Source organism: Nasonia vitripennis, chromosome 1 (genome assembly GCF_009193385.2).
Source record: "Nasonia vitripennis strain AsymCx chromosome 1, Nvit_psr_1.1, whole genome shotgun sequence".
NCBI lineage: Eukaryota > Metazoa > Arthropoda > Insecta > Hymenoptera > Pteromalidae > Nasonia > Nasonia vitripennis.
Genome location: NC_045757.1, coordinates 6990486 through 7003152, shown reverse-complemented (window position 1 = coordinate 7003152; position 12667 = coordinate 6990486). Strand labels below are relative to the sequence as shown.

Genomic DNA, 12667 nt, shown 5'->3' with positions numbered 1-12667 from the left:
TCATTTATTTTGATAAGCATCGCTGTCATGTATTATTAACTGGCGTGTGATGACCCTAAGAAGTGTCGCCTATATCAGCACCGTGTCGAGTTTCCGCCACCGTCGTCGCATCCACAGCCTCGCACCGGCGAACTTTTAGGTTATACGGAACATTTACGTTTTACACACTTTGCTCGCGCGCTGTATGTGCGCTCGTAAATTCGCCATTAGCATTTAATGAGGGCCGCGTTAGGGGGGAGATGCGAAGAAAGCGAAAAAAAGAAATGGAGAAATGTCATCAGGCCGAGAACGATGAACGTGGGCGAGGGTGGCGAGAACTCGGCATATTTATTAGTAGTGAGTCGCTTATCGTCCCGCCCGGTAAAACCGCGTGTTCCCGTTTACTCTGACCATTATTATGTTTCTCTCTTTGGGTTGTGGCTTAGGCCGTAGGTTGTCATTTATTGATTGACTGCTTGGTTATTCATGACTGTTCTTACAATTCACGTTATTCTTTATTCCCATTTACTTTTTTTTTATGTTTTTTGTTTTGTTTTCTTTTGTCATATACTTACGTTCATGTTTTTCGTTGTGCGCCTCTGATTAACCAAATTTGTGTTTCCTTTTGTTATGCTTATATAACCATACTTTTTACATCGTCATGTCGAGTCCTTCGTTTTTTGATATTTATTATTGCCAAAACACACGCGCAGATATACCCGTTATGGTGTTAGATGTACTTTTTTGGACGTGATATACTATATATATATATATATATATATATATATATATATATATATATATATATATATATATATATATATATATATATATATATATATATATATATATATATCGAAATACGAGCGTCGCACAATCTCTCGTGCACCTGCCGCTCGTAGCGGGGCCGAAATAATATAAACGTGTCCGACAGATTGTCCGTCTATATATATTATATAAATTATGATTTATCATCCGTCATCGTCATGTTATGTTTATACTTTCCTCATACACACACATATATATATATATTTATTATATATATATATATATATATATACTTTTGTGTTAATCCGTTCGTTTTTTTTCTTTTCCTTTTCGTTTCTGTTACGTTCAATATTAAAACAAAAACTCCCCCGTCGATCCCTGATAACCCTTTAGGATGGTGGATGCTGTGGTGTAACCGTGTAACTTTGTCGTTCTCGGTGTTAGCCGCCAGATTTTTTGATTTTTTTTTTATCCTTTGTCTTTATACGTTTTATTTATTACCTTCACTATTATATATATATATATATATATTCCTTATTTATCAGCGCTACCGGAGCGACGGCTCGACGAACGGTTGATTCCGACTAACCGCTGACTTTTCTCTCTGTTTTCTTTTATCTCTGTTGCGACTGACACACACGCGCTCGTCTCTACAACCTCATCGTCGACGTCCACTCCGCAGACCGTAAGCTGTTTGTGGGTATGCTCAGCAAGCAACAGACAGAAGACGATGTACGCCAGTTATTCACTGCTTTTGGAACAATAGAGGAGTGCACCATCCTTCGTGGACCCGACGGTACTAGCAGAGGTGAGTTATCCTTTTTTACTTTCGAATTTTTCCAACGCAGCGAGACCTACCTTACCGACGCGTTATTAGCGCTTTAACGGCGATTATAGCTCCCCCTATGCGCGCCGCCTACCGCATGATAATCTCCGAGACTTTCGTAACACGTTTATGCACGTGCGTGAAGTTTCGGCAGTGCGGCCAATCGCTAAATTATGCCGGCGGGCCGTAAGCGCGCGTCGACGACGGCCTCGCCGTTAATGATTGATACGCGCTAGCCGCGTATTTACTCGGAAAATTGCCGATGGCAACGCGAATTACGATTGTTGTTGTTTCTGGTTAATTATGGAGGCGTTGATAGCCCGGATAACACCCGGTAATGGGGAGAGGCAACTTTGGGGGGATTAAGATATGACGTATGTATTATCGCTGTTTTCGTTTATTTTTAAAGTTAAGCGCGTGTGTATACTATGGTATATTCAGTGTATATGGTATACACGCGGGCTCGCGGGGATATTGAATTCCCACGGAAGCTCGGGGGGATTTGCGCGCCTTGTGCGTAATCTGATTAACGCTATTTACGTCCGGTGTACGCGCATAGTTGTATACGTGTAATCGCGGTATTACGTTATATATTTTTTGCTAACCTTCGCGCGCGGCGCTGAAATTATTTCGAGCTCTCTGCTATTATCGAAAAAAATGTGCTGACGTAGCGGAGCACGCATATAATCGACGATTAAAGTGACAATATGCGAAGTTTTCGGAAAATCACGACCCGCTAATGCGGAGGCTCGTCAAAAAGCAACGGAATTTTATTTTTCCCCGCGGCTCGCAAACATTACCGGCCAGCTCGTAATCACGGCGGCTAATATGAACGCTCGAGGCGGGGAAAATCGCGACGCGATATAATTTCCGGCGCGGAAATTCAAATATTTTCGCTGCGCCGGTTAATGTTTGCCAAAGCGCATGTAGCTATCTCGCATTAATTTAAGATTTTTTTCGATGCTCGCGAACGATATTTACTAGCGGCGTATTTGCACTGATCGCTCGTATACTTTGGATAAAATCGAATATAAACAAGTTTTCGCGAGGGGAAAAAAAGGAAAAATAGTAATCGGCTTGTACACACCCTCGTCTCCGGCTGAATAGAGCGCCATTGAAGCGGCGATTTCGGAGCAGGCGCAGCTAGTTTCAGCGGGCGTGTCCTCTCCTTTCACTTCGCGCGGCTCTGGCACCTTGCCAGAGAGCCGCGCCGGTATACCGACGCCTCCGCTCGCGATGCGCTCTATATACTTCTCCCTGGCTGCGTGTGTCTGTGTAGATATACCTATATCTACCTGCTCGCGGAGGCGGCCACTCAGCTGCGATTCGCGCTCGGGTCGACCAAAGAGGAGTCGGCTTCGAATTTCGTTGCTTCCCGTGTGTGCGCGCGGGACTACTGATCTCTTTGTATTACGGTGTGATGTTAATGCCTCGTATCCCGCAACTTTCTTTACGTTTATTACTTTCCTGCGATGTACCAGTATATAGCCCCGAAACTTCATCGAAACTCATTCGACTTACCCACGATCCGTCCATTCATCGCGTCCGGCTTAAGAAACTGATCCAATCCGTCATCAGGGCCCAAAACTGTCCCTACACACCCATGCACAACACAGCTCATCTGGATTCCGGCTACAAATTCGTCTCACGTGTCGTACACACACCAATGAAGCTTCAACCCACACAGCACGTGCGCGTTGATCTCTCCATTACGCGTCTGATTAGCCAGTTACATAGACTTAACCAAGAAACTTGCGCTAATAAAACGATCGAGCTCGTCACGAGAACTAATTTGTTTTATTAAGTACTTAAAGTACTTACCACCCCCACAAAATTCCAAAAAAGCCGCAGACGCAATTTCAGCGTCACGCAATAGCTCATAGCCGCGCCGCGCGCCCCCGTTGCGTCACACATTATGACGGAGCGACAGTGTTGCCAACGCGAGACGCATTAATTATTCAATCTTGATCCGCGCCGTTAATTTAATAGCTCGGTGATACTTTGTTGTCGGCTGCAGTGCACGGCTCAACTTTGTTACGCGCGCTGTATATTAGAAGTTTGCGCTGCAGCAGCGCCCTCTCTGTGTGCGTATACGTGTAATATCCTCCGGTATACGTGCGCAACTTTCTTCGGACGCCGCGAAGTAAATATTTCATCGCCGTATTCTTGCGCACGGCCGACTTTATCGACGCGGTTATTCGACGCGGATATACAGGGAACGAGGCGTAATTCGTTATGTGAGCGCCTTGTGTGTGTGTGTGTGTGTGTGTGTGTGTGTGTGGGTAAGATTATAACGGTAATAATCATGTTTCGCAGAATGGAGACGACGCTGTGCTTTGCGCTCGGCAGAGGAGGTAAAAAATTATTCGCGCGAGCGCTCATAACCTCACTTTATCTGGACGCCTACGGTTTACACTCGTAAAACCGATAAAGCGCCGGGGAAACTGGGTTACATAAATATCGCTCTTGCTCTTGCGGGAAAAAATACTTCTTCTCCGTACTACTACTACTATGTATGCGAGCTACATTTTCCATTCGAGTCGCTTCTTATCTCACGCGCTCTTGCACGAGGCATAAATTGCGACGAATTACAAGCGGTTAAGTGGTGCTTTCGAAAAAGGCCGCAATTCTTTTTATTAAAGAAGAGATTTTACGCGTTTGACAAGCGCAAGTCTTTAACCCGACTTGGTTGAAATGTCTCGTTTTTATAGGTTAGTTGTGCGTGCATAGTACTAGGACAATCAACAAATCTTCACGTACATTACGTGAGCTGAAACCCCCAGCAGAATACGTACGCGCACACAGCGTCAACATTCAAATGCGAGCGAGAGACGAGTACCAAAGGGGCCAACAATTCCGCGCATTAAGTTGTAATAAACTTCCCCGTCTCTTCAGCTTTCCCTCGCAACCCTTTCTCTCCCCCTCCCTCATTCCAAGACCTGCCACTAACCCTATACTAGCAAAACAATTCGTTCGACGTTTTCTCTCCTCTCGAGCTTCAACTCCCTCGACTATGCCCTGTGTACACAGAACACTTGGCTTTCGATTCGCGCGCTGAAATTACAAGCGAAGACTCTCGCCTGAATTTCGAGAAATAATGTACACTCGTGCACGCAGCGTAACCCTCCGGAAAAACGATTATCAATAGAGAGAAAAAAAGTCGAATAAGTTTTCCTCCGAAGTATACCTGTTTACGCGGAAGGTTCGTACAATATTTTCGCACTCGGGGCCGCGGCTTTGTGCGAAAATTGAAATCGCTCACTCCGGAGGAGCTAGACAAGTTCCTTAAACCGCGCGTCGCGGTGAGGCATTAAAATGACGCACAATTGACGCGGCTCTGATGGCTTTGGGAGTTTCGAGTCTGGAGTTGACGGGACGCTGAGTGAGTGCTCGATTATAAGGACTTTGTCCGCGGATTTTCTTATACTCGGTGTTGCATATAGATTCCCGTTGAATCGACGATGACAGTTGCTGTATAGATACAATAACGACGTCGTTATTACGATCCACCGGTACGCACAATAACTGCAATTTAAAAAACGCGTTGATTAATGCTCGACGAGCAACGGCAGCGTCATCTCCCGTCAAACCGTACGCACACGCACACACTCGAATATATAGACCGTGTAATAAAGCATATCGCGCTATTCGGCCGCTTTGATATACGGCGCGAGCTACGATTCGCCGGATGACGCTTTATGACGCGTCGATAAACGAGAGCGAGTGAGAGAGTGATCGTCGCCAATTAATCCGGCGAAATGAAAAACGCGCGTTCTTCGATCCATACACACAGACTCTCCGATATTACGCGGTCCACGCAGTCACCGGCGTGTAAATAAGTCGGACTTTTGAAAATCCCGCGCTCGCAGCTGCGCGTATGCTAAACGATTAATAAACGCTCGACGCTCGCGCTCTGCACATGACTCAGCGATGCGTGCGCGTACGTGCTCTCCCTCGTCAGTCTCTCGCTCTGATCAATATGTGCGTGAAGGGTCGCTGGACCATAGGCGCCGTCGAAACATCCGAATTAAGTCCGGCGTCGCTTTGATATGCGCCGTCGCTATGGCTTCTGATATTCCCTCTCTACTCTGGGATTATACTTTACGTCGCTAGTTCTCTCTCTCTCTCTCTCTCTCTCTCTCTCTCTCTCTCTCTCTCTCTCTCTATCTCTCAAATCCATTGTGAATCGATATCGGCTTGCTGATGCTATGCAATTGGCCAAATGGAAGAGAGAGAGAGAGAGAGCCTAAGTTATTCCTCGACTCTCTCTCTCTCTCTCCGAGCAATGGTCGGAGTACTAAGTACCTAATAAAAGACCTACTACGAGAGAAAGAGAGAAGAAACTTTATAGCGGCCTTCCATTGTTCGAACACTTCGCGCGCCGATCTCTTAAGCGCGACCAAGGAGTGTGGCCCATTGTGCTCGCGCGAGATTTACTGTTTTTATATTAATGCGATTACCTCCGTCTTGCAGCCTCTCCGAAAAGAGAAGAAGGAGAGACCTCCTCAATAATCGACGTCGGTACACGTACACCTATTCTCTATACCTATATAATATATGAAACGAAGCCTTAGAGGGGTCCAGCTTCTGCCTCTTCCAATAAATACCCCATATTGGCCATAAACCTTTACATTCGCGTGCATTACCCATCCCCCTCGCGGCCACGTAGACTTCGCTTATATCTCTCTCACTCTCTCTCTCTCTCTCTCTCTCTCTCTCTCTCTCTCTCTCTCTCTCTCTCTCTCTCTCTCTCTCTCAGCATCCTGTTATCGAATATAACGCAGCGTTGGGGTGTGCGCAGGAATAGGTATAGGGCATAGGAGAGCTTTGCACGCGCGGCATTGACAGTCCGCCTAGTGTCCGTATACTCGGACTGTAATATACGAATGGACGTCGTAAACGTCGACGGGCTTCCCAGTTTGAATTTATTCGGGACGCAGATGCAGTAGCCTCTCCCTCTCTCTATATGAGCTCTACTAGCGCTGGATTGCGAGTTTAATAATTCTTGCAAAGTTTCTTGCCCTCCTGCTCACTGCGCACACGCACAACCTCTTGTGAATGATAATGCGCGACGACGACGACAGTAGTAAAGATCGAGGCTTTTGATAAGACCTGCCTATCACTCCGTATACACACGAGCGCGTATATCGGGGACGAGGGGGGAAGATTCAGAGCCGATGCAGCGCACGTCGATCCATATATAAGCCTAGCCGAGAGAGAGATGCTCGCGCCATAATTACGCGGGCGCCTGGAGCGTGTCCAATCATTGACGTAGTTGCGAGGAAGCCTGATATAATCTTCAGCCCCTAATACTCCTTCCCTTCTCTCTCTCTCTCTCTCTCTCTCTCTCTCCCTATCTCTTCTCCCTTCAGCGTTTTGACTGGGCGCAGTCGACATTAAAAATCTCTCATGTGCGTCCACACTGCACGCGTACACGCGAGTGCGAGTCATTTCCAAAAAAACATAACCTCAAAATTCCAGACGATGTAAAACTACGTTTAGCGCAGTGGCGCCCCCTAGCGTCGTTATGCCCGCGTAAAACACGGAACTGCGCGCTCGCGCGACGTCCTCTCGGCGTATAACGCAGTAGTACGAAACTATAAAAGCCCTGGACACAATGTTTATGCGCGGCCTTTTTACACCCCTTTCCCGCTTTGTCTCCTTCGCTTCTACGTGCACATGCACAGAGAGATCTGCAGTACATACACTTGCGTCCAGCGCAACAAAGGCACGATCCGTGGAAAGAGAGAGAGTTTGAAGGCTGGAGCTTTTAACGAGGGTCGTTAAAAAGTGCGCAGCTCGCGGAATTTTAGTTTTACGCCGAGAGTAGGTACACAACAACGCTCGCGCGCGCGCAAACACGGCATCAGAGTCGGAGAGAGGCGTGTGTATCAATTAGTCGCTGGTGAATTGTGCGGGCGAGCGCGCACGCCTATTGATTCAGACCGGCCAATGAAGCTTCCCGAATGAGTAGGAGATGGACGTCGATTTAACGGGCCCGTTAGAATTGCTCAATTTTACAACGAGGCGCCTACTATCGCTTTGTTCCGAGGTTTTATCGACGGCTGTAAAGATTAGTCGGATGGACACGCTCTATATCTACGGATGCAAATGCCCCAGGATTTTTACCCAGTCGCGTTATACTGTTATACATAAAGCCAGCTGCAGCAGTTTCGGAGGATTGCACGTTGTTTCGGTGACTTTAACGCTCGAGAGAGCTAACGAGATTCCGTCCCGCGACGACATTGCGCGCGATTGAATTACCCCGTGAAAATAGGGGTGTGTACGTATACACACCGTCGTTCTCGAGCGAAGAAACGACACTCGAAGAGCAACAAAACCTGCACTCGAGTTCTCTTCCCCTCGCGATCGAACCGCGGAATTCGCGCGCGTTTCATCTCAAGCGTTTAATGAAAAAAAAAAAAAACGAGAAGGATCAAGCGCTCCCGCTTAAAGGGGCTACTTGGGGTGCAGGCGCACCCCCTTTGGACTTTTCAGCCCAAAATCCTACACGCATATGATCCTATACATTGCATCGACCCCCTTCTGAAATACTTGCATCCCCGACTGTACGTCGAAAGCAGCACCAGCGGCGTCGCGCGTAAACACACACACTCCCCCTCTTGTACTCGAGGGGGAGCCATCGACATTAGCACTCGGTCTCTCTCTCTCTCTCTCTCTCTCTTTCCCTCTCTCCGGCAATATAGTCTTTCGGAGCGGCTCTCTCGGTCGTTTGGTCAGTCGAGCCCCTCGGGCTGTATACCCCCTCTTTAATTACGCGACGAAGCTTTCTGCGAAACGCAATTGCGCGCCGGCTTTCTCTGGAACTGACGCGCAAAAAGTATATATACACGTACGTATACCTTTGCGGTTGCGGTTTGGCTTTTTTCGCCTCTCTCTAGTCGCGGTTTCCCTCTGACGTTGCGGAGACGCGATATCTTTTTTCTTTTTTTTTGTTCACCATAATGGAGCTTTCGATCATTACGTTATCCTGAAAAATATGCCACGATTGTCGTGAATATTTAGAGGCGAGTTTCGCGCGTACACACACAGCTTTATCAAGCATAAAATTACCGTTTTGAATGCTAACGCGATATGCCGGGGTAGTTACAGTTACCGTTTAGATTATGCTACGGCTATAAACATAGAGACTATTATTGTATACGAGCTCGCGGGGATGATTCACGTCGTCGCTCACTCTGTTATTGCACTACTCTCCAGCTTGTGAGCAAACAAAACCCACCACTCAAATTAAACCTTCGCTCAAAGCGAAAAGACGCACACGAGAGACGAAAAGAAAGCGCGAATATAAGCGCCCCTGGCAACCGCAGAGAACACGACCGTCCGTCGCTTTTCATCCCCGCCGCACGCAGTTCCCAAAGTCCATTCGCATAGTAGCGTTGCATTAAGCCCGCCTCTACGGTATAATCGAGTCCCGAAATCGAATTCCGCGCGTTAGCCCGACCGAAAGAGGAAAGAGGACTGGGGAAAAGGATTGTCTTGATTCGGCTTTTAGGCAGTCCGCGCGGGGGCCTTTGTACGCGTATGTATTCTTTTGACTCCGTCTCGGCTAAGTGGTTAACTGGAAATTCGTACACGGCGCTCTTTCTTTCTCTCGCATCGATTTTTCGCGGGGAGCTTTAGCCTATGCGAGCACGCGAGTGGACGATCGTTCGGCCGAAGGTCAAGCTCCCCGCGCGTAAGCTCCCTATAGTTTCTCGATATACGAAACCGAAGAATTTTAATTTCGGATTTTCTCCGTTTGTTTTGCAATCTCGTGCGTCTCACCCCCCGCGCGCATCGCCGCTTTTCCAGGTGAGCTGCAGTGACGTCTCGCCCCCCTTGGAATCCTTTGTTTAACGAAAAATTATTTAAGAATCCACGCTCCCCTGCTCGCACACGTCCTTCTAAAAAGCACAACGCGTGTGCCGAGAGAAAAGGGTCCGAGTGCTTTCTCCCCCTTGTACTCACCACGCGCAATGTCATTGCCCTTCCAAGGTTGAAAAAATGGCGGCCCATTTCTCGCGGCCGAGCGAGCGGGGGAACTCGAGATCCTGGAAAAGATGCCCCACGCGTCGTTTACTCACTTTCTCCCATTTCGATTTTTTATACGGAGCAGCTGCGCCGTAATGATTAGCAGTCCGACGCTACTGCGAGATGGAGAGCCTAAGCGAGAAAAATGTGCGTGCGAACGTCGTGCGCGCGCGATGGTTAATGGACTCGGTGCGATAATTTCGAAAGCCCCCGTTCTGGAGGGAGGGTCGATATAACCAAGTCGTGAAACGAACGCACCCTTAAAAATCGCGTTTTCAAATTTCTCAACGCAGTTCATAATGAACCCGTTGCTGTATTATATCCCTCAGAGCTTCGGCAGAAATTTCGGGTATCCTTCAGCCCGTTCACTCACCCGCCGCATCAGGTGGCGCCGAGCACACACCGTACATACACAAGCTCTCTATCTCGCCCTCTGCCGCAATAACAAACAATGCCGTCCGGACGTCGTGCAGGAGCTTCGCGAAATTCGCATGCATCCAACGCTCTCTCAGCGGGTGGGACGTAGTAGAGAATCGCGCATTGTTCTTTTGTCGGCGCCTGACGTCGGGCCTCTCTCTCTCTCTCTCTCTCTCTCTCTCTCTCTCTCAATCTCTCTTCCCCCGACGAATCAATAAGGACGCTGCTACCGCTGCCGCTGCAACTTTGCTCCCACCCTCGTTCGTTCATTGTCGCGTACACGCGGCTCTGCACCGGACGTTCGGTCATTATTGAGGGAGACGCGCGGCTTTTGTGCCGCGAAAATTCCGACGAAAATTCGCGCCGCGATTGATCATTGTTATCATATCATGGAAGCGTATACCGACGAGAGAGCGCATTGTATTTATAGTAGGCGCGCAAGTGCGGCAAATTCAAATTCGCCGGGCCTTGGGAAAAAGTTTATTAATTATCGGACGCGAGTGTGCGACTCCTCTGTGTGAGCGCGCGTATACTATATTTACCGCTTTATTTAGTCAGCTGGCTATATAATACACTCGCGCGTCATTGTTTCTTTAGCTCGGCAACTCGTTATATTTTTTGCGTCGCGCCTCGGGAAAAAGGGAGAGAGGGAGAGAGGAAAGGCGACTGCGTGCGGCTGACGTTGATGGAAATTGAGGTCGTGCGCTCGCCGGGGACAGAGGAAAACGAGGGAGGCGATGATGGCTTTAATAAAGTACCCAGAGCGAGTTGACTTTGCTTTCTTTGATTACGGGACGCGGAGCGATGGAGACTTGTTTCGCGATTTAATCCGCGTCGCTGCTGACGATGATTTTACCCCCGTGCAACGCTCGTGATTGACTTTTTCGCGATTGGAGTTGTGCCCAGCGAGGAAAATTGGGGGAAGAACTTTCTGAAGAAGAAACGCCGGGATATCTGCGAGGGAGGAAAGTATTCGGCACACCGAGTTCGAATTACGAATTCTCGGGAGCAGCCAACCAGCTATAATCTGCCCCTGCCAATTACCGTAGTTATAAATCTGATAATTTCGTTGCCTCGCTCGTGCCGCTGTATATATAGTCGCGTTCGTTCCACTTGTAGCAAAACTTGTTATACGCGAAGACCCGAGGGGAGCGAATTCATATGTCGAGGAACCGTCGGCTTTTTCGCATTGAAGTTCAAAACGCCCACCGCTCGTCACTATTCATCGCGCGGTCCAAAAGTCAAAATATTACCGACCGACGATAATTCATCCGGCTGTCAGAAGTCGTCGGTAAAACAGATCGTCGTGAAAGTTTCGGGATCGAGTTCGGAAAGCTCACTTTCTCTCATTCTTGGCTGCAAAAGATCGTTAAAGATCTCCGGACACGCTCAATACATCACTGTCGCCGTGCTACAGCGAGAAACAATCGTATCCAAATTAAGGGGGTGTACCGAGAGCCGAAGCCGTCAGCCATAACCTCACTCCCCGGTCGGCAAAACACCTTATTGCCTCGGCAGCAGCAGCAGCCACCCAATAACATCGCGTCGAGTTTTCGCAATAAATCCTCGCGCAACGCAAAGCAACGCGCAAAGTTTCGCGTGGGCGCGACGAGAGAGCGAGCGAGAGAGAGAGAGAGAGAGAGAGAGAGAGAGAGAGAGAGAGAGAGAGAGAGAGAAGACAATACGAGCATAGAGCGCGCAGCAGCAGCACGTGCGAGCGACGGGCGGCGTGCATATAATAAAGCGAGCGCGCAAAGTTTTCTTTGATGCTGCCGCCGGCAGTATAGCACGCCCGGATATTCCCTTTTTTCCTGCCGCTTCCGCTTCGCGAAGCGCGCGCGCGTAATTATGCGATTCGAGCGTGTGTCTTTTCACGTGCGTTACACTTGGCCGTTTCTTCCTCGCTGAAATGGTTAATTAGTGTGCAACACACGGCGGGGGGCTGTTGCGGCTTTGTGCGCGGTTGTAACGAGGTTTTCCCTCAACTGCTGCTTTAATTATTCGGAAAATGCAGCTCACCGAAAAGAATCTCGAAGTCGTGCGCAAAGTACACTTTTCAAGGACAACAATACAGGGTGGAGGGGGGAGGTCGCTCAGAGGCAGGTACTTTGGAAAATCGGAAGTGCGAAACCGTGCCGCAGCAGCAGCTCCTGTTTACCCTTGTTTACGAATGCAAAGTGTTTGCGAGCATTGTGTGCCCTCGCGCGCCCTCTCTCTCTCTCTCTCTCTCTCTCTCTGTTGTTCACCTCCTCTCCCTCGGCCAGCACTCTATTTGGCACATACGCGAGCTGCGAGGGGTCGGCCAGGCTTGCCAAATCGCCTGGCCGGATGTCAATATAGGTCCATGCGTTACGTTAATTTGCGCAACATAACGTCGAATCTTGACTTTTTGAATTTCCCGCTCAAATTCAAAGACGTTCTATTCGAGCTTTCGCAGCTGTGTTAAAGACCGAATAAAAACCCTCTTCCACGCGCCACAAACGATTGGTTTCAGCTTTCTTTTTCGCAATCTTCGCCCGGAATTCGAGCCCCGGGCAATTTGATCGCGCGCGCTCGAGAAAAAGCGCGGTTTCCGCGCAAGAGGTGGAAAAGACGGTCATCATCAAGCGGCTGTGTGTATAAGCCTTGCGCGCAGGTAATTGC

The 12667-nt window shown here is 48.6% G+C and overlaps 1 protein-coding gene across 11 annotated transcripts in view; it reads left to right on the top strand.

Annotated features, from left to right (window-relative positions):
• Positions 1–12667, top strand: part of LOC100121596 (CUGBP Elav-like family member 4) — a 566446-nt gene that overhangs the window by 513576 nt on the left and 40203 nt on the right. For all 11 annotated transcript variants that reach the window (XM_032596161.1, XM_032596166.1, XM_032596164.1 and 8 more), the window contains one exon: positions 1430–1555. In XM_032596161.1, coding sequence (XP_032452052.1) covers positions 1430–1555 — 126 coding nt within the window. The remainder of the gene's footprint in view (positions 1–1429; positions 1556–12667) is intronic.